At 35.0% G+C, this 27,023-nt stretch overlaps 3 protein-coding genes and 1 pseudogene across 3 annotated transcripts; all 4 read left to right on the top strand.

Annotated features, from left to right (window-relative positions):
* The first annotated feature begins 29 nt into the window (after positions 1 to 29).
* Positions 30 to 2,140, top strand: LOC114751622 (cytochrome P450 72A15-like; annotated as a pseudogene).
* Positions 2,141 to 9,911: 7,771 nt separating this feature from the next.
* Positions 9,912 to 12,347, top strand: LOC114751623 (cytochrome P450 CYP72A219-like). Its single transcript, XM_028940282.1, has 5 exons — positions 9,912 to 10,328; positions 10,563 to 10,780; positions 10,894 to 11,144; positions 11,273 to 11,660; positions 11,747 to 12,347. Exons 1-5 carry the CDS (start codon positions 10,031 to 10,033, stop codon positions 12,170 to 12,172), a joined length of 1,581 nt encoding a protein of 526 aa, XP_028796115.1. The 5' UTR covers positions 9,912 to 10,030; the 3' UTR covers positions 12,173 to 12,347.
* A 6,942-nt stretch (positions 12,348 to 19,289) lies between these two features.
* On the top strand, positions 19,290 to 21,556 carry LOC114751629 (F-box protein At1g80960-like). The gene is made up of 3 exons (XM_028940293.1): positions 19,290 to 20,276; positions 20,372 to 20,509; positions 21,236 to 21,556. Exons 1-3 carry the CDS (start codon positions 19,290 to 19,292, stop codon positions 21,554 to 21,556), a joined length of 1,446 nt encoding a protein of 481 aa, XP_028796126.1.
* Positions 21,557 to 23,319: 1,763 nt separating this feature from the next.
* On the top strand, positions 23,320 to 25,794 carry LOC114751643 (11-oxo-beta-amyrin 30-oxidase-like). Its single transcript, XM_028940304.1, has 5 exons — positions 23,320 to 23,643; positions 23,761 to 23,978; positions 24,124 to 24,374; positions 24,625 to 25,018; positions 25,313 to 25,794. Exons 1-5 carry the CDS (start codon positions 23,352 to 23,354, stop codon positions 25,742 to 25,744), a joined length of 1,587 nt encoding a protein of 528 aa, XP_028796137.1. The 5' UTR covers positions 23,320 to 23,351; the 3' UTR covers positions 25,745 to 25,794.
* Positions 25,795 to 27,023: the final 1,229 nt, after the last annotated feature.

The following is a 27,023-nucleotide window of genomic DNA, read 5'->3' on the forward strand; positions in this document are numbered from 1 at the left end:
CCCTTATACTCTGTTCTCTCTATTCAGCCATGGATGCTCTTATTGCTGGTGTGCTTATCGCTGTCATAGTGATAGTGATCGGAAGAGTGGTGAATTGGCTGTGGCTGAGGCCGAAACGACTCGAGGGATATCTCAGAAGGCAGAATCTGAAGGGAAACTCATACACACTTGGGTTCGGAGACTTGAAGGAGATGGCTCAGATGATTCAAGAAGCCAAATCTAAGCCCATCAATCTACATGATGATATCATTCCTCGTATCATACCTTTTCATCATCAAATGATTCAAAACTATGGTATACCCCCTCCTATGTTGTCCCCAGCATCCGTGATTTTTCTTCAAAGTATTGTTCTTAAGAATGACTTGGCGCTTGCTTTGAGCATGAAACTCTTCTATATTTCCTTATGCACTGCTCCGTATTATTGTTCGCCTAACCCATACTAACAATGTCTGATATATAGTAAGAATCAGTTCCTGTGGTCTTGACGCGTCTCTACTGATTTATTTTGATTGCAGGTAAGAACTTCTTTATGTGGTTTGGTCCAAGTCCTGAGGTGATAATTGCAAACCCAGAAGATATAAAGGAGGTTTTCAGCAACATTTCTGTATTTGAAAAGATTTTTAACAATCCACTCGGTGAACTTTTAGCTAGTGGGCTCATAGCTAGGCTACAATGGTGAAAAATGGATGAAACACAGAAGAATTATCAACCCAGCCTTCCATTTGGAGAAGTTAAAGGTATATTTTATTTCTTTTTTCCATGTGTTAATTCTCTTAAAGTAGGAGTGATTTATACCTTTTTTTTTCCCTAAATTCAAAGCTTAAATTTGTGGCAGCTAATGTTACCTGCGTTCTATGAGAGTTGTAACGAGATGGTAATGAAATGGGTGAGATTGGTGAATGAAAATGAAAGGAGCTGTTGCGAAATAGATGTATGGCCTTTCTTTCTAACTATGACCAGTGATGTTATTTCTCGAACTGCTTTTGGAAGCAGTTATGAAGAAGGCCAACAAATATTTCAACTCCAACATGAACAACAAGTTCTCACCCTCAAGGCCCTTCGTTCTATTTACATACCAGGCTGGAGGTAATTAGCCTGAGAAAAATTATTATTAATATTAAAGTCCTGTTAAGTATATATTCCTAGCAAGCTATGTTAAAAAGAACAATTATATACTCACTATTTCACCATGCTTGCGTATGTATAGATTTGTACCCACTAAGTTGAATAGGAGATTGAAAGAAATTGAGAAAGAAATACAAGTATTGGTGAGAGGAATCATTCATAAAAGGGAGAGAGCTAGGGAGGAAGGACATGCCCCAAGTGATGATCTATTAGATTTACTCTTGGAATCCAATCGGAGAGAAATCAATGAGAAAGGCAACAACAAGAGCATGGGAATGACCATTGAGGATGTCATAAAGGAATGTAAATTGTTTTACCTAGCAGGACAAGAGACAACCTCTGTTCTCCTTAATTGGACGATTGTATTACTATGTCAGTATCCCAGTTGGCAATCTCAAGCAAGAGAAGAAATCTTTCAAGTATTTGGCACTCAAACACCTAATTATGATGACTTAAATCGTCTCCAAGTGGTAAGACTATATGAATATGACATTTTATATGTTTTAAATCTTTTATATTCATGTGATTCGAAAGTATCATTAACAACTTTTTTCACACTTAGTCAATAATATTTTTGTTTGTGTAATAGGTAAGCATGATATTATACGAAGTTCTTAGGTTATACCGTCCAGCTCCTATGTTGTCTAGGATTGTATCAAAAGATGCAAGACTTGGAAATATGAATTTACCAGCTGGAGCTCGAGTTGGGATTCCAATAATTTGGATACAACATGATTCTCAATTGTGGGGAGAAGATGCAAAGGAGTTCAATCCGGAAAGATTTTCTAAAGGAATCTCTAAAGCAAGCAAGAGCCAGTGCTCATACATTCCATTTGCTTGGGGTCCAAGGATATGCCCGGGCCAAAATTTTGCCTTGCTTGAAACTAAAATGGCTTTGTCCTTAATTCTCCAAAACTTCTCTCTTGAGCTTTCTCCATCTTACGCTCATGCCCCGTTCTCGGTCTTGACTCTTCACCCTCAGCATGGCACCCATATCATTTTTCGGAAGCTCTAGTTTTATTAGTCAAAATTCATCGTACTACGCAAGGAATAATTTATTGCATAAACGTGTGTGTGCATGTGTGTAAGTCATGAAAATCTGTATGTATTTGCTTTTTCCCGTCATTATTGTCGTCTGAACGATTATCCTGCTATCTAGTATTCAGATGATACAATGTTATATGTTTCAAGATGGCTCTGTTAGTAAGTTTGGCTTTTGTTGTGTACTAAAACATCATATGTTTCTGAAGCAAATTTACTGAAGACGGGAAATTAAATTAAAAGTTCTTTTGATTGCTTTGGGTGAATGAAAGTTTTGGTTTGATGATGAATGCGAAGAGTATATATATGATAGGACTTTACTGAGAAAACCGGCTACCTGGTCAGAAGCTTGGACATAGTTGTACTCCTACTACACAACTAAACATTTATTTGAAGTTGAGCAATACTCCTCTAGTCCCTAATAGGATCTAACTAGGAAGTTGATGTTAATTCTATATATAAGACCTCTTTTACATGTTTATCGATTCTTCCTTTTTTAAGATTAATCCTATTGATATTTCTTTAACAATAATCAAATAGAAAAAAGGGAAAGAATTAAAAAAGATATTTAGGGTATTTTAGAAAAAAATATATTATATTAAATAACTTAACTATTATTATTAATCTACTCAAATTACTTAATTAGATTTTACATTAATTATCGGAGGAGTAATTTTTAACGTGTTCATCATTCTAAAATATAATATAATGATCGAATTGAACTTCAATGGTAATATTTTTATGAGATTTGCATTATGAGAATTTTTTTCCTTCATGACTTTTATTACATATGGCTTGAAAGTATTAATTATTTTCTCTAAATATTCTTTGTTTTAACATTTCCCTATATATATAGTGTCTTTAACTCTTTCTTCATTTAACATTGAAAAATATATATTCACGATTTTTTTATCCACCAAATAAATAAATAAATTTCTTATTAATTGAACTATAAAAATGCGCCTAAGTCTTGACACTGAATCATGAATCTTCTGATTAAACTTATGCGCGTATATCATTGCTTTTATAATTATGGAGAATTACTATATAAGATTCTCAAAAAAGAAAATAATTATCAAAAAGTCTTTATAACAAGTAAGAAGTTGTTATTTTCTACATTGAAACTTATCAATGTTATTAATAATATTTTTTTTAGTCATTATTTTAATTCTTTGAGAATTTATAGTGGTTGTCCCCTCTAATTATTATTCCTTGTGTAGAAGGGAAATGTATATATTCCTTCATCACGTCTTTTCCATAAATGCATGTAATAGTTGGGTTGCACGATTCATAAATGTAATTTGACTTATTAAGCTTTTTATATTGTCTATAAACATGATTGCTATTTGTCATGAATTCGTGGCTGCTCAATTTAAGTAAACAAGTTTGATTTTGACTGATAAACGCTTGTATATTTAATTTCATATTGAATAATGGAGTTAAATTAAATTTAGGCCATTGTGATGTCTTGATTTAGTTTTTTTTTTTGGCGAGCCAGTCTTGACTTAGTTAATGAGACGTAATAAACTTTCATCAATATATATATATATATATATATATATATATATATATTCGCGTCAAAAAAATATATGCACCAGCCCCAGATAGAAGATAAAAAATGCAGCCTAAAAATAAAAACAAAAATATAAAGGAATGAATGTATACATATTGGAGGAGTGTTTTAAATTAAAAATATATGTCATAAAAATCATGATAAAAAATAAATTTCAATGAAAATCTCATAATAAAGATATTCTTAAGTTCAATGTGATTTGGAAATACCCTTATCTCATCTAAAAAAAAGATGTCTCTTATAACAAGGTGGCTGCGTATAAAACGATGCATATATATGTGTGTGTGTATGAATATGTATATTTCAATCATAAAATTCAAAGATTCTATGATAATCGATCCTAACAAACATAGCAATAATAGTAATATCCAATGATTAAAGAACCGGACCAGACCGGACGGTCGGACCGGTTGAACCGTCACCCGAACTCGTTAACGGCTCGGTTTGGACCAAAAAACCGTTCACATAGTTGAGCCGGATTGGACCGGAGTTGAGCCGTTATTAAGCCGGAAACCGGAGTTGGACCGGGAACCGGAACGGTTTTCAGAAAACCGGACGGTTTTTTAGCCTGACTGAAAAATACTAAAAAATTTAAAAAAAATAGAAGAAAAATAAAAAAATTGATCCCCTTAAATATCCTAATATATTTTTAGACTAGTTATAACCATATAGTATTATTTCATTGAAAATTTCATATATTATGGTGTTAAAATCGTGAGTCGCTAGTCTTTTTGTTTCGATATTTGATCTATCTTTTAAAAAAATATTTTGATTTGAATGAATTGATAATTTGTAATATCATTAAATATTTTAAACATACATAAAACTAAATATATAAGGTTTTAGTCCATTTTCAATGATTTTATTATAATTTTAGATTATTTAAATGCATTTCTAAATTATTTAATAATTTGATATTTTTCATATATACTAATTATATGTATATAATATTTTTTTAAATTAATTATTACGTCACCGGTCTGACCGAACGGTCCGACCGATCCGACCGATTGAACCATGACCCGTTGATCTTTCCGGTTCGACTTCCGGTCCGGCTTTTAAAACATTGGTAATCATAATAGCATGATGGGAAGGATAACAAAATAATAGTATTTATTATCTTTTTCAAAGTACTCTTGTTAATCATATGTATTAATGGCAACTGATTTTCAACAAGTAGAATTACCATAAGAACTATTACTTCCAATCCTAATTATAAGACCTTTTGATAGTCCACAAACGAGGTCTTATAAATAGGACTAGAGATAGTAATTTGGAAAAATAAAACATGACAGACAAAGTAGATTGGGGTTTTATATTTATGATCAAATTGAATCTCAAGGAGGTCTTATATTTGGGATCGGATTTAGTAATCATATATTAAAGTCGATGACCTCCCAGTGTATCTGACTTTTTAGGACAAATTTTATGAGGACGAAAGCCGCAGGCGGTCGGCGGATTTATGGGGCCAAATTGTCCAAACCGAGCTGTTACTACTTACTAGGACCCTTCGATCTGATTCTTTTTGGATCAGCAATCCGATTCTTTGATCACTAGAAATAAGTCTTGGCCACCAACCCCAAAGGTAAGAAGAAACTTCACCCTAATAATATTCAATTCTGTGTGTGTTTGTGTGTACCAACTTGCCACATGTTCCATTTTGCTTCGTTCTTACTAGTTTCTACTTGAAATGACGGGGGAACCTGGCTAAGGTGACGCTATCTATATCATTTATTTAAGCCCCAAATACAAATAACTCCCCTCAACTTTAGCTCTCTTACATATAGCCTCCCTCACCTTTCAAAGTTTAAAAATCACACTCTGTTTGATACACTACAAAAAAACAGCTAATTACCGATAGAATTAACGACGGAAATTATTTCATTGCTAATTTCTGACAGACTACCGATAAAAATTCTGTTACTAAATTTAGCTACGGAATTAGTGATGGAATCTGAGACCCCAACTCTGATCTCTTCCTGTGCAGCCATGGAAGCCCCAGCAATGGCTTCTCTAAGTGTAGCAAATTCTATTATTGCTGCTATAGTTATGATATGATGATAGTGATACTGATGGGGATAGGAAGAGTGGTGAATTGTTTGTGGCTGAGACCTAAACGACTTGAGAGATGCCTTAGGACGACAGAACCTCAAAGGAAACTCATACAGACTGACTGGGTTTGGAGACTTTAAGGAGATGCTTCATATGATTTAAGAAGCAAACTCAAAGCCCACAACCCTAGATGATGATATTGCTCCTGGTGTTCTTCCTTTTCAACACCAAATGATTCAAAAATATGGCATATGATGTTTTAGTGATATGCGGTTCGACTCCCAAAAATAAAAGATTCACATAACTCTTTGTGGTTTTGATCGAATCTGCATTGATTTATTTTTACTGCAGGTAAGAATTTCTTTATGCGGTTCGGTCCACATCCAACGGTGACACTTGCAAACACAGAAGACATAAAGGAGGTTTTCAACAACCTTTCTGTACTTGAAAAGCCCACTTACAATCCACTGGCTAAATTTCTCATTACTGGAGTATTTGACTACAATGGCGAAAAATGGGTTAAACACAGAAGAATTATCAACCCTGCCTTTTATTTAGAAAGTTAAAGGTAGACTTTCTTTCACTTTTCCATGTGTTAATTCTGTTAAGAGTCATTTATTCCTTCTTTTTTTTTCCCTAATTTCAAAGCTTAATTTTGTGGCAGCTAATGTTACTAGCATTCTATGAGAGTTGTGGGTGAGACTAGTGAATGAAAATGAAAACGAGTTGTTGTGAGATGGATGTGTGGTTTTTCTGTCAAACTATGACTAGTAATGTTATTTCTCGAACTGCTTGTGGAAATAGTTATGAAGTAGGCCAACAAATATTCCAATTCCAATCTGAACAAGTTCTTCTTACTCTCAAAGTCGTTCATTCTATTTACATCCCAGGCTGGAGGTGATTATTACCTTGGGAAAATCATTATTAATTTTTAAAGTCATATTGGGTTTAAATTCCTAATAAATTATATTAAAAAAAATAGTCATATGCTTACTTAATTGATTTTACCCCACTTATATTTGTATGTGTAGATTTGTACTAACTAAGTTGAATAGGATGTTGAAAGAAATTCAAGCACTGGTGAGATGAATCATTCACAAAAGAGAGAAGGCCAGCGAAGCAGGAGAGGCCCCAATTGATGATCTATTAAATATACTTTTGGAATCAAATCACAGAGAAATCAACGACAATTAATGGCAACAACAAGAACATGGGAATGAGCATTGAAGAGGTCATAAAGGAATGTAAATTGTTTTATTTTGCTGGACACGAGACAACTTCTGTTCTCCTTAATTGGACAGTGGTATTACTTTGTAAGTATTCCAATTGGTAATCAAAAGCAAGAGAAGAAGGTTTCTGAGTATTTGGCACTCGAACACCTAATTATGATGGTTTAAATCGTCTCAAATTGGTAAGCCTATATGAATATGAAGTTTTATTATTGCTTTATTTCTTTTATTGATTCTATGTCATTTCAAAGTATCGTTAATATTTTTCTCATACTTGATTATGCAAGAATAATAGTTGTTTGTGTAATAGGTAAGTATGATATTGTATGAGGTTCTTAGATTTACCTCTGGTTCTAGTTATAAAATCTCATTTATAGTCTACAAACAAAGTTTTATAAATAAGACCGGAGATAGTACCCTCTAACTCTTTTGTTGGCTAGAGTCGTATCAAATGATCCAAGACTTGGAAATATGAGCTTACCAACTAGAACTCAAGTTGCCATTTGAATAATTATGGTACAACAGGATACTGAATTATATGGAGATAAGATGTAAAGGAATTCAATCCACAGGGATTCTCTAAAGGAATCTCTAAAGCAACCCATAGCCAAGCCTCATATTTTCCATTTACTTTGAGTCCGAAGATATGCCCCGCTCAAAATTTTGCATTGCATGAAGCTAAAATGGCTTTGTCCTTGATTCTTCAAAATTTCTCTTTTAAGCTTTCTCCATCTTATGCTCATGCCCCTTACTTAGTAATGACCCTTCACCCTCAGCATGGCACCCATATCATTTTACGTAAGCTCCAGAATAATTAGTTAAAGGTTTATCATTTACACTCTTCACAAGAGACTTCTATGAATATGTATGTGTATCTGTACAACAATAATCTCAATATAATAAACCTTGTACTGCTAAATGTGCATTTAATATGTATACATATATGTATGTATGTGAGTAAGTGATGATATGCCGCCGGCCAAAAGAAAAAGTGATGAAAATATGCATGTATGTCTCCTGTAATGGTTATCCTAATATTCAAATCATATAGTATTACATGCCTTTAATTGGTTCAGTTAGTAATTACTACTTTTGATTTAATCATAAGACCTCGTTTGGACTGAAGGTAGTATTTTTTAATTTTTTGTGCACATAAAGGTTAGATTATTCAAGCTTTAATAACACAACTAGCACCGATATGTTATTAGCACACTGATAGTTTAATTGAATCATCGGAGTCATGGTCAAAAGAAATTGAGCCAACGGAGTGAGGATTTTGAACATATGTGTGTGTGTGTATATTTTATTTTGTCTTGACCTAATCAGATTTTTTTTCTTATACCTTTTCAACATCCCCTTTCCAATGATGAGGTCCTGGCAATAATGATAAATTGAAAGTACATGAATTTAAAAATAAATATTATAATAAATTACTTATAACTTAGTCAATTATGATTGATAACTTAGATTGAATCCTATGAAAAAAAATAGAACAAGGTCAAAAAGAATACTAAATAAAATTATTCAGCAAGATATTCCAGACAACTCATTTAGCGTCTAAGAACCATAAAGTAAGATACGTCGCTGGTCTAACAACAGAGGTTTATATAGGTATTTACATATGAATAGAGATTTACCTCTGTTTTGTATCTCAAAAACAGAGGTTTATATAAGTAGCGCGCTAAGTTTTGATGATAAATATGATTGAAGAAGCACGAACTACATAACTGAAGTAGTTCTCTCTTCCTGGAGCAAGGCTAATTATTTTTCCTTAATCCGAGAAGCAGCTTGTTGGATTACATGGATCAGTGCCGTAGAATTGGACCAACTGGTCTCCACCACACGTTAATCAACATTTACTTGAATCAATTGCGGGTTGGAAAACGGGGACAAACGGTCCGAGGGAGAGAACCACGGAAATAAAGATAAAAGACGGGGGGAAAAGAAAAAGAGGAACAATTTAATCCGTTGAGTTGACCCACAAACAGGAGAAATACAAATCCAGTTAAATTGGGATCTTCTCTGTTTTTTACTTGGGGTGTGTTTGGCAAGCACCTCAAACCATGGTTTTGGGACCCAAACCATGGTTTGGGAAAAATGTTAGCCAAACACCCTTAAAAAAATCAAAACCATGGTTTGGGTTTAAAACCATGGTTTTGAGAAAAGCAGAAATTTTTTACTTTTGGAGGAAAAAGGAGAGAATGTGAGAGCCTATAGAATATGTATCTTGTTATTTTTTTTATAAACATATTTTTTATAAATATATTTAATCTTATATCTTATAAATATATATACATATTAATTATTTATTAATTATATTATCTTATATATTATTAATATATGTTAATAAAAAATATATTATTAACAATTTTATTCCTTCAAATTAAAATATATCATAAAATATATTTTTTCTATAATTATCATATTAATTTATGCCAATTTGTATATATAAAAAGTACTTCTAATAACAACTATCCAAACACTCACACTTCTCAAAATCACTTTTTCACAAAATCTATTCTTCCCAAAATCTATTTTTTTTAGAATCTATTCTTCAGAAGCTATTCTCCAAACCATGGTTTGGTTTCATCCAAACACACCCCTAAACACTCTCACTTTATCAGAATCACTTTTTCAGAAAAGCTATTCTTTCAAAATCTATTCTCTCCAGAATCTATTCTCCAGAAGCTATTCTCCAAACTATAATTTGATTTCATCCAAACACCCCCTAAAAAGCTAGCTTTAAATTGCAGTCCACTGGGATATTGCGAGCATGAAGAATCAAAGTCAATCACCTGACCAAATGGCCCGCCAATTTCGCTGCTACCTACCTCTCTTGTATAATACTCCAAAGGAAGACCAAACACTTGGACCCAAGCTGAGAATTGGTCGTCCAAGGACCTTCTCTGTTCTTCAAGATAACATTTTTATGACGCAGGTCCATCGACTTTGGGCGATTCTCATCGTTTAATCATTTGAACCCCAACCTCTCTTCTCTTTCTGTGCCGCCATGGAAGCTCCAGAAATTCCGTCACTGAGAGTAGCAAGTTCTCTTATTGCTGGTATAGTTATCTTTGTGATAGTGATAGTGATCGGAAGAATGGTGAATTGGTTGTGGCTGAGGCCGAAACGACTCGAGAGATGTCTCAGAAGGCAGAATCTCAAGGGGAACTCCTACAGATTAGGGTTCGGAGACTTGAAGGAGATGGCTCAGATGATTCAAGAAGCCAAATCTAAGCCCATCAACCTAGACGAAGAGATCATTCCTCGTATCATTCCTTTTCATCACCAAATGATTCAAAACTATGGTATGCTCCTTCCTATGTTGTCCCCAGCTTCTTTCTTCTGTCATGTAAAGCAGTTTATTTTCATCCGTAATTTTCTTGGTACTTTGTTTGAGGGAGAAACTCTTCTATATGCCTTGTGCACTGCTCCGTATTGTTCACCACTGAACTAATTGAACCCATACTAATATGTCTGATATATGTAGTAAGAATCACTTCACGTGGTCTTGAATCTCTACTGGTATATTTTTATTGCAGGCAAGAATTCTTTTATGTGGTTTGGTCCAAGTCCTGTGGTGACAATTACAAACCCAGAAGACATAAAGGAGGTTTTCAGCAACATTTCTGTATTTGAAAAGGTCGCTAGCAATCCACTCGCTAAACTTTTAATTACTGGACTCATAGGCTACAATGGTGAAAAATGGTTGAAACACAGAAGAATTATCAATCCCGCCTTTCATTTGGAGAAGTTAAAGGTATATTTTCCTCCCCCCTCCCCCCCCCCCCTTTTTTTTAATACCATGTAAACTCTCTTAAGAGTGATTTATACCCTTTTCTTTTCTAACTTCAAAGCTTAAATTTGTGGCAGCTAATGTTGCCAGCATTCTATGAGAGTTGTAACGAAATGGTAAAGAAATGTGTAAGATTGGTCAATGAAAATGAAAGTGGCTGTTGTGAGATGGACATGTCGCCTTTCTTTCAAACTATGACTAGTGATGTTATTTCTCGAACTGCTTTTGGAAGTAGTTATGAAGAAGGTCAACAAATATTCCAACTCCAATCTGAACAAGTTCTTCTTACCCTCAAGGTCCTTCGTTCTGTTTACATCCCAGGTTGGAGGTAATTAGCTTGAAAAAATTAATTCTTAAAATTAAAATTGCTATCAAGTTTAAATTCCTAGTAAATTATGTTAAAAATAACAGTTTTATTATACTCACTTTGATTGCATCTTGCTTTTGTCTGTTTAGATTTGTACCAACTAAGTTGAACAGGAGATTGAAAGAAATTGAGAAAGAAATACAAGTGTTGGTGAGAGGAATCATTCACAAAAGGGAGAAGGCTAGCAAAGCAAGAGAGGCCCCAAGTGGTGATCTATTAGATATACTGTTGGAATCCAATCGCAGAGAAATCAAAGACAGTGGCGACAATAAAGACATGGGAATGAGCATTGAAGATGTCATAAAGGAATGTAAATTGTTCTACGTAGCAGGACAAGAGACAATATCTGGTCTCCTTAATTGGACAATTGTGTTACTATGCAAGCATCCCAACTGGCAATCTCGAGCAAGAGAAGAAGTCTTCCAAGTATTCGGCAATCAAACACCTGATTATGATGGCTTAAATCGTCTCAAACTGGTAGAATTATATGAATATGATGTTTTAGATTCATTTCATTCAAAATTATTATTAACAAGTCAACGATATTTGTGCTTGTGTACTAGGTAAGTATGATATTGTATGAGGTTCTAAGGTTATACCCTTCAACTCCTGTGTTGACGAGGGTCGTGGCAAAAGATACAAAACTTGGAAATCTGAGATTACCAGTTGGAACTCGAGTTGGGATTCCAGTAATTATGATACAACAGGATTCTCAATTATGGGGAGAAGATGCGAAGGAGTTCAAGCCACAAAGATTTTCTGAAGGAATCTCTAAAGCAACCAAGAACCAAGGTTCATATGTTCCATTTGCTTGGGGTCCAAGGATATGCCCAGGCCAAAATTTTGCTTTGCTTGAAGCAAAAATGGCTTTGTCCTTAATTCTCCAAAACTTCTCTTTTGAGCTTTCTCCATCTTATGCTCATGCTCCTTTTTCGGTTTTGACCCTTCGTCCTCAGCATGGCACCCATGTCATTTTACGGAAGCTCTAGAATTATTGGTTAAAAGGTCCATCATGTTACACTCTTAGAAGGAATTTTATCCTTATGCATATGTATCTATCTATTTATATATGTAGGTCATGAGAATATGTGTTTATATGCTTTCTGTATAGTCGTTGAATGATTATCCTATTATTCAGATTATACAATGTTAGCTGCTTCTAGATGGCTCTGTTAGCAAGTTTTAATTTTGCTGTCTACTGAAAAATCACGTTTCTGATGCAAATTTACTAAAGGAGGGAAATAAAGTTTCCTTTGATTGCCTTGGGTAAGTTGAAAGCTTTGGTGCGATGATGAATGAGAGGAGTGTATATATGGTAGGACGTTATGTAATAATCTAAATTTCAAAATACCTCAACACAATGGAATCATCAACATGTATTAAATATTCAATCCAGTTATAACCAAAGGCATATGAGAATACATTCAAATAGTACTGTAAACACACTGATAGAAACAGAGGAAAGATACAGAGGAGAGGGTAAGAGACTAGAGGCAGAGGGAGAGAGGATTCCCAGGAGTGGGACCAGAGAGAGAAGATCATCCAAAATCATCCACACCCCTCCCATAACCAATTTTGTCCCTATTATACTGTCTCCCAAGTCTCAGAATATTCACGTTTTCCATCTCCTCCTCTGGCTGTGCCTGCACATGTGATTGGGGCTCCCTTTTTGGGTCATTTTCTGAGCCCACTTCTTTTGGGATCATGACATTACCTCCCCCATTAAAATGGACCTTGTCCTCAAGGTCCACAAATATATGTTTTAACCACTGATCAACAAAAGAGGCTAAAGAAATCTTCATAAACCGAAATTGTGAACACCTTGAGATGACTATCAAATGGGGAAATTGGGCAGTAACATCTAGATATATGTGGTACCCATTTCTCATCCTGCAGAACACATAGGCGCGGAACCCACTGCAGGACACATCTATGATCCTAAGATATCCTCTTTTCATCATGCTCCAAGTAAGGATAAGCCACGTAGGAGGGTCCAAACTATTCCAAGAAACATAATCATAAAAGGTCCAAGAAACATGATTGCAAATGCATGACTTAACTCCCTCGTGAAAAGTTCCAGAAGTTATAATAGCACTCATAATCAAAATTGCACGAGGAATTCTGCAAGGAAAATCTTTTTGTATACCCCACGCTATAGTAATAAAGCATGTCCCACCATTTAAAGGGAAGTAAGGCATTCTATATGTGGGGTGGCTCATCACTATAATGTCTCCATAGCAAAGAAGCCCATCAACGTTACACAGCAAATATTGGTGCAGAACAAATTCCAATACCCCTTGTATTCTAATAAAAACCAAATATAAAGACCAGCCAAGTAGAATACCTGGGAGATCAGTACCATGATAATCCTTCTCTGCCACTACAATTGGTTCCAAACCAAATCTGATCTCTAGCTCTCCAAGTCTGTTTCTGATCCTCTCAATATTCTCAACATCAAATACTTGATGATAACTAACATCAACTAGAGCAACATGAACGACAACCATTTTGCCGAACTGCTTTACAAAAAAATTTGTCACTGAATTTCCAGACAAAAATTCCCTCATTCCCTTCGTACCACTGTCATAAGGGATTTGTTTTTCTGCAGTTTTCATCACATCTTGTAAACCCTCTCTATAAAATTTTCCCTGCCCTCCAAACCCCATTACCTTTGGGTTTGGGAATTCTTCAATGGCAACAGAAATATGCCCATGCCATATTTGGTGTGGACGGTATTCTAATAATTCTTGATATTTAGTATCTTCCTCATCTCTCTCGTTAGTTTTCCATATAAGAAAACATGCAAACATTACACTAGCACTGCCACTGATAAACAAGACATCCATATTGACTCCTATGCTAAAATCTTTTGACCTTATAACTGATCCCTTAAGAAATAAAGATGAAGGCAAATTTGTAGTCACCAAAGCATCACCAATTGAGAAATCCGAATTACTTAAGCTCCAACTCAAAATTTGATGGTTCCCCACTGCTTGCCCTGTTGCCCCGTAGAATTCCATATACATCCCACCCAAAATGCCATATATAGCCCAAGAACCCGCAGCATGCAGAGACAACCAAGTAAACGAGTTTATGTCCACCCCCACATGATTATAATTATGGAAATCATTAATCTATTGGCTCCTAAGCACGTCCAATTCACCATCAAAAATATGGTTATTGAGATTACCATTATTAGTGATATTAAAGAGACTCAAACACTGGGTCGAGCTTACTTTCGTTATTCTTATCTCTGAAAAACATGTCCCAACACAGGAAAGGACATGTGGCCACGGAGTAGTAATCTTGCATTTGACCTCTGATAATGAACTCCAATGGAAACCATTGTGCACATCTGATTGGAGCGTAGTTTGTGTGTAGTATCCTATACCAGGATCAAACATCCTTGTGCGCGTCAACCTGTTGATCAAAGCAATGAGAGACGCTTCCTCCGTGAGTATTGCTATCGGAGGCAAGAGCTCCCCAAGTGGATTGTTCTCTTGTCCGACAACTGCTTGCAGATGGAGAAGGCTGATTGCATTAATAGGGTAGCTAAAGAATATGGAGGGTTGGGCCCAGTCATTAAAGTTGTGCGCTGCCTGTAAGTAATAAAATACAGGAATCAGAAGGCTCTCTTCATTCTCTCTGGAGATTGCCTGGATTCGAGCGACCTGGTAAGTTGTATCGAAGCTCATAACGTCGAAGTTGATAGGGTTAGTAATTGCCGGATCGTCGGTAGCCATCATGTGATGGTCTATCTCATCACTTTGTTCAGGATTAGGTTCATAGTTTGTTGACCATAGAACTTCAACCTTATCGGGACACAGGGAAGACTGATGAATATCAGATGCTTGGGAGAGAGAACTCTGCGAAGGCTTCATTTCTGGTTGTAAAGAGGATTCGTGGGTTGGCAATGAGTGCACTGTAGAGCTTGGACTCTGAGAGGGTGGAAGATCATTGATTAATCCCCTCCGTTTCAACACCGCTTCAATTCGATCCAAGCGAGAGAAATCCTTCATGGCAACACTGTTAGCTTCATTTTGAACAATAGAATCATCCTCATCAGATTCAATGGTACCGTTAAGTTTAGAATTTAACCATTCCAGTTTCGAAATAATACGATCCATCTTCGTAATAATCTTAGAAAAACTGTCCGATACTTGCTCCGTCATAACAGTCCCTTTCTTGATTGCAGCTTCAGGCCGGTCCTGTTCATCAGACTTGCCGGCTAATATGGAGGGAGTCACTCTCAATGAAAGCACCATTTGTAATAATCTAAATTTCAAAATACCTCAACACAATGGAATCATCAACATGTATTAAATATTCAATCCAGTTATAACCAAAGGCATATGAGAATACATTCGAATAGTACTGTAAACACACCGATAGAAACAGAGAAAAGATACAGAGGAGAGGGTAAGAGACTAGAGGCAGAGGGAGAGAGGATTCCCAGGAGTGGGACCAGAGAGAGAAGATCATCCAAAATCATCCACACCCCTCCCATAACCAATTTTGTCCCTATTATACTGTCTCCCAAGTCTCAGAATATTCACGTTTTCCATCTCCTCCTTTTTGGGTCATTTTCTGAGCCCACTTCTTTTGGGATCATGACACGTTATCCCTGGTCTGAAGTTGGGACCTGGTTTTCCTCCCTTTTTTGTCGTTTTTTGTTTTTTTTGTTTTGCCAACGCCACCTGGTTATCCCACTATGTACCAGCTGTTGATATTTTCTCGCTTATGATTAATATGCAAGTCAAGCTCTATATGCTTGGTTTTGGCATGGAGGAAAGGATTGGCTTCAAGGGCTACAAATTTGTGCTAGGAATTTACTGAAACCTGCAAGATCATCTGAAAAGGAAGATGCCATGGGCAAGTCAAGGCCTTCATTTCAGATTCTTTGTCCCCTGTGAGCCCAATATTATCAGCGTACACCAGCAATTTATTCTAAAATATACTGTCAGTAAGATTTTATATACCCGATAATGTGTAAATGAAATTTTATATACATATTTAAAATTCACACGAACCTTTCATCCATTTAATTGGATAACTGACGTATGAGAGAAATGCAGAGAATTAGAGACGGAGGGGGAAAAAAGAAAAGAAAGAAGGGGGCCGGCAAGGAATCTTACGGCGAAAGTAATGATGGAATTTTATTCTCGGACATGAAATATTCCAAAACTGTGCAATGCACTGTCAGCACTCTAATCCATATTAAAAAGATAATTATTCAGCTTGGATAAAAGCAGCTAGTTTTATAAATGGCTTGGGACAGACACCAAGATTGATTCTGATGGATGCGGAGCAAATAACATGCCCCAAGGACACATATGATTGATACAAATTCTATGTATCAAATCATATCTAAGTCATTCCCACAAGCCATTTTCACTTTTGGAATACCTATATATAAGTACCAATCAAATCGTTCTGCAGGCTTATATACGCTTAAGGACGACAGGAGGATGAAGGAAATTGGTAGTACGGTGGAAGTTTCAGTGAAGGGTATAATTTAGAAGGAGAAAGCCATGAAGGCAGGTAAAACCACGAAAAATGACCTTCTTGACCCATGAAACTTGGAAATTTGATAGTACCAGTGGGCATGCAGGTTCTCATACCAATACTTTTTGGCCTCACCATGGCGGAGATTTGGGATGATGATAAGAATGAGTTCAGTTTCGTTCTCAATCTGAGCTGTATAGCTTCAATTGTTAAAACCCATTTGAGGCAGAGACAGAGTACCCTGTTTCGAACTTAGTTGCGTTGGCTACATCAGCAGTCCTCTCTGTTTTTCTGGCCTTTTGACCTCTTTATTTATTGATAATTTAATGCAGAAATTATCTTAAGATCTCATGGAAAAAATTTAATTATAAAAAAAAATCATAAGAGAACATTATAGACTTCATAGTTATTTCTCATTATTATTTGTTGTTAACTTGTTATGAGTTTTTTGATCAATTATATTTTTTTTTAACCATGTACTCTATTTGCCCCTTTTATAAGAGAATCTTTCTCATGATGATGTTTCTATCCCCAAGTATAAGGAAAAAAATATTTTTTTGTCTAAAATTCCAAACTAATTTTTTTTATTTTTACCCCTATGAAATATAAGTCATTTATTATCTCTCTACAATAAGTTTTTACTCATTATCTCTCATTTACTCTCCTACAAATAATTGTAAAATTGGAAAGATATGTGGGCATTTTTTTTTTAACAAAAGAAATATGTGTGCATCTTACACGTCTATTATTTTAAATAGTGTAATTTTGATAGTTGTTTCTTATAATAAGGGAGAAAAGGAATAATAATTTTTCCTAATATAATATAATATAAAATTAAACAAACTAAAAAAATATTGTACGTAAAATCGTTTTTCATGAGGAAGGGCAATACAAAACAGAAGAGGTTACATATTTGACCACGAAGAATCTAAATCCTAATTAATGCCATAGGAGTCAGAGATTAACTAAACGTTAGTTTGAAGTTGAGCAATTATTAACGCGTTTCATTATTTTAAAATATAATGATCGAATTGAACTTTAATTGCAGCTTGTTCAAGTAATAATTTGGAGTTAATTACAAAATAAAGCATCACGACGGATCATGAATTGGTGATATAAGTGTGACATGTAGAATTTGTCAATTTTTGGCAATAAATTAAGTGTCATGCCCTTTGGATTAATATTCTACTTATCTAAGTTGAATCTTTTCAGATTCTTCTTATCTATATGATGGCTCTGGTCTCTAATAATTAAGCCAATAATGTGGGGAAAAGGCAAAAATATATTATTGGTCTTCTTACATTATATAAGATACTCCTCTGGTCCTTAATATATGACCCAATTCTTGAGTTGGTTTTGGTTCTAAATATAAAATCTATTTTTTATATTTATTAATTTTTTATAAATTACCCTTATAGATATTCTCTCAACCATAATCAAATTAGTTTAATGGGTCTTATATTAAGAACTGGAGGAGTATTTCAGTTTGATCTTTTAATTTAATAAAGTGGTTTTTCAAGTTTATTCTGATCCTAATACCGTTCCCAAAGTTGATGATTTTTGTGCCGATATTATTGTTTTAAGAAATTATTAAAGTGATATTTTATGTAAATTTTAAAAAATAAAAACACATTTTTACCGTCTAAAAGATTAACTGCCAAAAGCTTTTCATGGTGCACTTAAAAAACTAGCTGCCTCGTTCTCGTGCTAACTTGCATGCGCTAGACAAATAATGGTTGCTGATAAGCGTTGTTTTCAAAAATTTATAACCAGTCATATAAATGATGGCTATTGCCTATAAGCTCTTTTATGGGTCCTTTAGTTTATTTTTCTTACAAAAAAGGGTGAAATATTAGTAGGAAGTAGGTAGGTTCAAAAGAGGAAAAAAACATTTATTGGATAATAATAAAAAACAAATAAATACTAAGGGGTTAAAATTTTTAATGCAATTAATTATGAGTTCACATGCATTGAAAACCACTTCTTGGAAAATCCAAACATGGTAGAGTATTAAATAAATACAAGAATAGAAGGTAAATATAAATATATTTTTTTAAAACCAACATAAAATGGGAAAATCAGTAATGCGAACATGGCATCCAAATGGCGGAATGTCCGATTCATCCATTTATCTATTGCTCATTTTGCTTCGCTTGAAAATTTTTATTCTTGTAATAGTGTTTTTATTCTTTAAAATAAGATTTCAAAGATCAAAACCAGCTAGTTTTAAATTTTACTTTGAGACTGAAATTAAAATGAAATCAAATTTTAAAGACTAAAAATGACATTAACCTAAATTAAAAATCAAAATAGTGTTGATTAATAATTTTTTTATTGGTAAAAAGACCACATTTTTTCACTCTCAAAAGAAAGGCATTAACTCAAATTTAAAACCCATTACCAAAATCGGAAAATGTACAAAGCCAGACAATTTCTATCTGTCTAAACATGCAAGCCTCGTGTCATTCATGCAGACAAGAAACGGTCGAGTTATTTACTTATATTCATCTTCTGCTTCTTCCTCCTTTCACCCTCCATTCTCAGTTTCTTGGGGAAAAAAAATCAAACCAGAATTTCCAGACCCTATTCACTTCAGAAAAAATGACTAGGATCAGATCGAGATCCCTGGCCAGAGCTGCACATCAGGAGGCTGATTTCATCAGCCAACTCCCTGATGAAGCTTTGTCCTTCATTATTTCTAAGCTTCCGATAGACGAAGCTATCAGGACAAGCGTGCTTTCAAAAAGATGGAGGAGATTATGGCGTTTCACTCCCCATCTTGAGATTGACGGGAAGCGAATGATAATGCCTTTAGCTCAAAGAGAAAACCCATTAGAAGCACAGGATCCTTATTCACAACTTAGTAGGGCCTTGAATCGAGGTCTCACGCGCTATGGTCTGAGGATTTCTGTCATTTTGATTCGTCACTCTGGTGATTTACCGAGCTGTCGATTCATCCATTTTCCATATAGTATTGCTCGAGAGGAAGTGGTGTGCTGGGTTAAACTGGCAAAGTTTAAAAAAGTGAAAAATTTAAGCCTAGAATGTGAGTTTTTTGACATGGGAACAATCGAAAATGTTCTTGACATTTATGAAGCTGTTGAGAGGAGATCAAAACCTGATTTCCCTCCGGGGATTTTCTCAGGTTTGTTTTCGCTCCAGTTGATTCACTATACACTGAGTAGTCCAGAACCATTTGTGGGATGTGAAAATCTCAAAACCTTGATTCTGAAGAATATTTACATAGACGATGAAACCCTAGAAGGAATTCTGGAGAACTGTCAGGGGTTGGAGAATTTTAGTCTCCTTGAGTCTTATGGGTTTGGAAAACTTCAAATCCATAATCCCAATTTGAAGGTCTTGCAACTGAGTGTATTAGAACTTGATGAAATAGTTGTTTTTGCTGAGAGGCTTGAGGTTTTACTATTTGATTCTCTAGCTTATCCTGGGAGTTTGAAAATTTATTCTCCAAGCCTAAGGGTTATCCATTCTTACAGCAACTCGATGCTTGGACAAATGTTTGCATTGTCTGCAGGGAAACAAGTTCTCAAAGCTTCCGAACTTCTTGGTAATTATCGTCATTTTTGGGTAAGTTTTCTTTGAATTATTAGTGTTGTGATGTCCCTATTTTAAGTATACTGTTGGTGGCGCTAATTAACAGTGTTTTCATTTTCACTTTGTAGGATTCTAGGAGCAATTTTTTCCTGAGTTTGTCAAAGTTCTCCATTGACATGGATTTAAATGATGTACAAGATTGTCGTTTGATTTCAACCTTCATGAAATTATGCACCCGTCTTGAAACTCTTGAAATTACGTTACCGGTATGTGACATTAATTAACTTCACTAGCTAGCTCGCTCTCAATTTCTGTTGTGTTGAACTATGATTATTGCACATGTAAGGTTATGAATTTACCCTATCTAGCTAGTCTGTTTTCCAATATATATGCCACTTAATATTGCATATTCATTGAATGTAAATTTCCATTATATATAGTCCACACTTGGTCGCTTTTACTACACATGAGGGTCCTCTAATGTCTCTCTGAAAGCACTATTTTATATACATCATTTGAATTGGGTCAATTAACCAGAGAAAGTTATGCCCTGAGAAAAGACTCAATCCAACAACTGTAATGTTGTTAGAATTATCCAGGCATGGGTTCGATTCCTGAATTTTAAGGAAGGTATGTATTGTGGGGAGGAAGAAAGAGACTTTCAGGAATCAGGGTAGTCATTTACTATTTGCAAGGTCAAACAAGCTAGGGACCAGTCAGATTTGACATATAGAATTTGCCAAAGCCTTAATGCCTCAATGGCACCAAAAGCAGCTCAAGAATGGGAGAGGTTATGGTGAGTGCAAAGTCTGGGAAGGTCATGGAGTACTATGTATAAGTTTTCTTTCCTGTGGAAAAAGTAGGCGTGTGTGTGTGTGTGTAAAATTCAAAATAAAAAAGAAAGAGTTCAAACTAGCGCTTTCAAATAGAAATAGTTATGCCCTCGCCAATAGACACGCACCTTGCTAATTACAATTTTTTCTGTTTTACAGGTTCACAATGATATGACCAATAGAGGTATTTACTGGGATCTTCGGGTTGCTTGTAATTGTGTCCATGACCAGTTGAAGTTTGTGTATCTCAGGGGTTTCAAAGGAAATAATCAAGAATTTGAATTCTTAAAGCACATAATAACAAAGGGTAGGAAATTGGTGAGAATTACAATTATATGCAGGCAACCAATAGAAGAAGAAAGACTGCTGACTCTTAGCAATGCTTCCCCAAAACTTTCCATCGTTTTGAAGCTCAAAATACACAGTGCTGAACTTGAGCTCCATGAGATCCAAAACAGGGCGCTAATAAGTTATAATTAATTCTTAAGTGATAATATGTGTTCAGTACAATGAGTATGATTATAATTTCTGACTTTGTAATGCTCCATTTAGTAGGTGGATAATAAAAATGCCCTTGGTTATGGGTAACCAAGTGTCTAATCTGTTAGCCTTTGAACACTTGTGAATTTGTGAGTGGAAATTATGTCATACATGCAAGGATGCCTTTACAGTAACTTCATTTGTTACTTACCTTTGATATTTTAAAATGATAAAAGGAAAAACAGTATTTTCTTGATGAGACGACCATAACCTTGTTGGTAGTGTTCTTATAATGTTATTGGAATTTCTGTTGACAAATTTTACGCCTTCGTCAGTACCAAATATGTCAGCAAAACTTATGTCGCCTTTTTAGTGGGAATAATGGCATTTCGACCTCTTACTAAGGAATATTAATACTTTAGTTCCTTGAACTCATGATTCTTTTTTTGGTATGATGTGTTAATAATTTCCTTTTTCTTAAGCAGGGATAGATTAAATGGCTAGCGGTTCCCTTCCAAAACTTCGTCTCAAGCCTACTACGTAGTATTATTCAACCTGAATTATCCCAAGGTTTAATTTCATCGTGGGCGTCATGTTGCACATTCAAAATTCATTAATCATTATCTTAAAAAAAAAAAAATTTCACAAGGAACCTATCTATCATTTTCATCCAATGACAGCTAACTAAGTAAAGGTGTGTTCAGATCCAAAAAAAGAAAAGGTCAAAGATTGCAAGGCCACTCCAACTAATTTATTTATTATTTGAAAAAATTATAAGAAACGGGGAAGATTGGTAAGTGAAAGCGAATGGGGTTGTTGGGAGATATATGTCACGCCCTATCCTTTTTATAACTAGTTCTTTTTTTTTTTTTAACATTTGATACTACTTCTGACCTTTAATATCAGAGCAAATTGATTGATTTGAGTATATTAAAGAAGTTTGTCAAGTTAGTTATTTGTAATAATTTAGTATTGTCTCTCCTAGAATATCCTTACTAATCATATGTATTAGCTAAAACTACCATTTAATAAAACCTTTAACATGTGACTATTACAAGAACTACTTAAAAAAAATGAACAAATACGAGATACAAAATTAATTAAATTTTATATTTATAACCAATTTGAATGTCAAATTAGTTTTTACATTAAGAACCAGAAGTAATACAAAGCAATCAAAATAGATGGGTAGACCTTGGAGCATTTAGCCATTTTAGGAGTATTTGTGCAATGTATAGGAGGAATATCAACCATGGTAAAGTTCATGTTTTTATATACATATACATACATACATACACACACATATATATAAATAAAAGTTGAGCCACAGTTTAACCATATTGTGAGGGAGGGGGGCATGTTAATTGTTGCCGCCCTTGCGTGTCTTACGATAGTTTGTGAATTTTTTAACCGATTAATGAAATAAACTAGCCCAATTATTGTTGATCACAGCGTAGATGATATCCATACGTAGACTCTGAGAAAGGATTGGATATTAATATAAACTTTAGTCCTTTTCGATTCCTTTCATGAGATGTTATCCCAAAGATTCGACAAAAGCAAAACTCCAAAATACATATAGTCGCACGTTTTTTCTTGGCAAAACAGATGACTTTCTCATATACAAACACATTTGAGTGATGTCAATTGACTAGGACTTTTGACATATAAATTATCAAAATTCGGAAGGGCATTTCGCTGCTCGAATATATAAAATAACATTTCAAGATTGTTCTCTTCAAACCTCAAATCACCAAGATCGATCTCTCAACACGTGAAGCACAGAGAGTTAGACATGTTTGAAGCTTCAGTATCAGCATTATTATTATTGGTGGCCACTGCAGCAGTAATAACAGTGATAAGATGGGGATGGAAGATGGTGAAGAGGGTGTGGCTGAACCCTAAGAGGCTGGAAAGGGAACTCAGAAAACAAAACCTTAAAGCCAATCCTTATAGATTATGGTTTGGAGATTTGAAGGAAATGGTTCAGATGCAAGAACAAGTTACATCCATACCCATGTCTTCTCATTCCCACGATCTACCCCCCTATGTCGTCCCTTTTGTCCACCACTTGGTCAACAAATATGGTCTGATAATCTCTCTCTCTCTCTCTCTCTCTATATATATATATATATATATCATTTTTCTTGTTTATATTTATTTGAGCTTGCTTCAAGAATTAGCTAGTAACAGTTATAGTGCAGGTAAGAATTCATTTATGTGGTTTGGAACGACACCAAGGGTGATTCTGATGGACCCAGAGCAAGTAAAGGAGGCGTTTAACAGGAACTATGACTTCCCCAGGCCTGAAGCAATTCCTATTGTTAAGTATATGGCCACTGGTGTTGCAAACTATGAAGACGAAAAGTGGGCTAAACATAGAAAGATCATCAATCCTGCATTCCATTCTGAACAATTGAAGGTTCCTTACTAAATTCTCTTCTTGATTGAAATGAATGACTATCTCTCTGTTAATTGTGGTTTAATTAAAGTTGTGCATGCAGATTATAGAAAAATTAAGTATTGTATGTTGAGAGTGTCTCATTTTGATACTCATTTTGCCGCAGGCTCTGATGCCAAGCTTTTCCCAAAGCTGCAATGAGATGATAAGGAAATGGGAAGATATGTTGTCTTCTTCTTCAGATGGAACATGTGAAATGGATGTACGGCCCTGGCTTAAGAATTTCACAGAGGATGCTATTTCTCGTACAGCTTTTGGAAGCAACTATGAAGAAGGCAGAAAAATTTTCCAACTTCTCTCGGAGCTAGGCGATCTTATAATGAAGAATGTAATCAGATATCACAACCCACTGTGGAGGTAAGATCAGTACTCTATCTAACTCTATCTACTTGGAAGAATATTTTATGTTGAACCTGATAACCACTCGCTGAGCCACTCACTTTCCTTCGTATTATGCAAGGACTAACCAATGAACACTGATATGAACACAGAATGATACGATAAAAATAGATTTTTTTTTTTTTGGTTGAAGTAAACATAAAAAGCGATAGCCAACTTTCGAGCAGACCTTTTTTAGCTTCATGGTGCTGATGATATGAATCTGCAGTGTAGTATACGCTAAGGAGAAAAGGAGGATGAAGGAAATTAATAGAATGTTGGAAGCTTCTCTGATGGGTATAATTGAGAAGAAGGAGAAAGCTATGAAGTTAGCTGAAGCCGCCAATAAGAGTGACCTACTTGGCATAATTCTAGAATCCAATCACAAGGATATTAAAGAACGAGGGAACAAGAACAACAACGTTGGGTTGAGTATGAAAGATGTGATCGAGGAATGCAAGTTGTTCTATTTTGCAGGCCAAGAAACCTCTTCGTCCATGCTTGCTTGGACGATGATGCTGTTGGGTAAGTACCCTGATTGGCAAGTACGTGCAAGGGAAGAAGTCCTACGAGTCTTTGGCAACCAAACTCCAGATCATGATGGGTTAAGTCGCCTCAAGATTGTAAGAATATCTCCTCTGCTCCGGTCATTAATATTGAAACTAGTTGGGAGACCAGATTTTATCATAAATATAAAATTTTAATCCACTTTATTTCTTATATTTATCATTTTTGTCCAAATAAATTTACCTACTGATGTATAATTTAATGTTGTACACAGAAGTGCTTTAGGGAGATTATATTATATTTGTTATAATTAACTGATTTATTTGATTTTTTTTAATCTATTTAAATTAATTAAATAGTTTTTATATTAAGAAATGACGCGTTTTGAATCATGTACTTTGCTACTACAGTTGACCATGATCTTGTACGAGGTTTTGAGGTTATACCCGCCGGCAGGATGGTTGACACGGTGTCCTAAAAGGGACATGAAACTTGGGAATTTGTTAGTACCAGCTGGGGTGCAAGTTCTGCTACCAATTCTTATGCTTCACCATGACAAAGGAATTTGGGGTGATGACGCTGGTGAGTTCAAACCAGAGAGATTTTCCGAAGGAATTTCAAAGGCAGGGAAAGGTGCTTCCTCCGCTGCATTTTTCCCGTTTGGATGGGGTCCTCGGATTTGCATTGGATTAAACTTTGCCTTATTAGAGGCTAAGATGGTCTTATCACTCATACTCCAGCGCTTCTGCTTTGAGCTCTCCCCAACATATTCTCATGCCCCTCACTACAATCTCACCATTCAGCCACGACATGGGGTTCATATTATTCTGCATAAACTATAGGATTTTATATTTCATATTGTGGTGCGTAGTTTATTAGGAAAGTTTTATTAGTTACATATAAGTGAACGACGGAAGTGTCATCTATGTACATTGTTATATATGTCAACAGAAATTTAAGATATACCACTGTGTTTTTATATATTATCCTCCACAAATTAACCTAAAAAGTCTTACTTATTATAATACTATCTTCGATGCTAATTATAAAGCTTTATTTATAATATTACTTTATCATTCACGACCTTTTAAACGCGTTCATGTTTACGTCGTAATGTTTCTTTACGATGGTCGGTACGTAAATTGTCATTACTAGCCGACATTTTAAGCTCTTTTTCTTTTGAAGAAAAATGAATAATGGGGAATTGACCACAGGCATGATTATTTATTTATATTTAATAAAACATTTTCTCATTTTGAGATGTGCTTGGAGTGACGTTGCTCACCTCAAAATCCACACTTCCCCCTCGTGAAATGGTTTTTTTTTTTTATATTTAAATTTTTGGAAAGGGGTTGAGCTCACCCACGATCCAAGGGCAGGGCGAAATCTCCCTTCATCCTAGGTCATACCAATGTTGGGCTGGGCGAGCCGTCCCCCTCATGAAATGGTTCTGCATTGGTTAGAGCCTGTTTGGTTAAGTGGTAGGATTTCAAATAAATCTGTTTAAATACAAATAAGTGATTATAAAGTATGTTTGTCTTGTTTGGATAATTTTTATAAAATCCTGATAAATCGTGATTTTATCCTTTGACCACACTTTTAGGATAAACGATAAGAAGTAGCTTATGTGTTTGGAAAATCCCGATCAATTTTCAGCAACTAAATTTTTTCCAGTCTATCCTCCCATACTCTTCCAAAAATCTCTCCTCAAATATTAACTTTATGTTCCTTTTAGTAATTATACGTCCATAAGCAATAATAAATGAAAACCAAATATAATCACAATTCTTAAAATTACTTACCAAAAAAAATCCAAACAGAAATCACGATTAACTGTTGTTACTTATAACCAGTGTCATTTACAAAATTCACGATTATCTAAAATCACAGTTGTTCACTGCTTATCCAAACGGGCACTTACACCATTAAAAACGCAATTTTACTGGAATTATTGGACAGGTAATTAAATCTGTCAACCAATTATTGTTTATGAGTGAAGTTAAACTTCCCTTAATTGTCGCTTTGGGGTTACTTCAAAAATTAACCGAATTAATGCAATATAGTGCAAAACTCGGGTCGTTTCACTTTGAGGAGCAGAAAACGAAATTAAATCCTAGTAAA

This window comes from Neltuma alba, unplaced genomic scaffold (assembly GCF_004799145.2).
Source record: "Neltuma alba isolate B1F8T4 unplaced genomic scaffold, ASM479914v2 tig00006992_pilon, whole genome shotgun sequence".
Taxonomy (NCBI): Eukaryota; Viridiplantae; Streptophyta; class Magnoliopsida; order Fabales; family Fabaceae; genus Neltuma; species Neltuma alba.

What these genes read in the sequence shown, in the direction of transcription:
- LOC114751643 (XM_028940304.1), top strand. Translation starts at nt 23,352, where the DNA reads ATGTTTGAAGCTTCAGTATCAGCATTATTATTATTGGTGGCCACTGCA. An exon ending in TCCATTCTGAACAATTGAAG is followed by an intron (nt 23,979 to 24,123) that starts GTTCCTTACTAA and finishes ATTTTGCCGCAG; the next exon opens with GCTCTGATGCCAAGCTTTTC. An exon ending in GGTTAAGTCGCCTCAAGATT is followed by an intron (nt 25,019 to 25,312) that starts GTAAGAATATCT and finishes TTGCTACTACAG; the next exon opens with TTGACCATGATCTTGTACGA.
- LOC114751623 (XM_028940282.1), top strand. Translation starts at nt 10,031, where the DNA reads ATGGAAGCTCCAGAAATTCCGTCACTGAGAGTAGCAAGTTCTCTTATT. An exon ending in CCAAATGATTCAAAACTATG is followed by an intron (nt 10,329 to 10,562) that starts GTATGCTCCTTC and finishes TTTTTATTGCAG; the next exon opens with GCAAGAATTCTTTTATGTGG. An exon ending in GCTTAAATCGTCTCAAACTG is followed by an intron (nt 11,661 to 11,746) that starts GTAGAATTATAT and finishes CTTGTGTACTAG; the next exon opens with GTAAGTATGATATTGTATGA.
- LOC114751629 (XM_028940293.1), top strand. Translation starts at nt 19,290, where the DNA reads ATGACTAGGATCAGATCGAGATCCCTGGCCAGAGCTGCACATCAGGAG. An exon ending in GTAATTATCGTCATTTTTGG is followed by an intron (nt 20,277 to 20,371) that starts GTAAGTTTTCTT and finishes TTCACTTTGTAG; the next exon opens with GATTCTAGGAGCAATTTTTT. An exon ending in CTCTTGAAATTACGTTACCG is followed by an intron (nt 20,510 to 21,235) that starts GTATGTGACATT and finishes TCTGTTTTACAG; the next exon opens with GTTCACAATGATATGACCAA.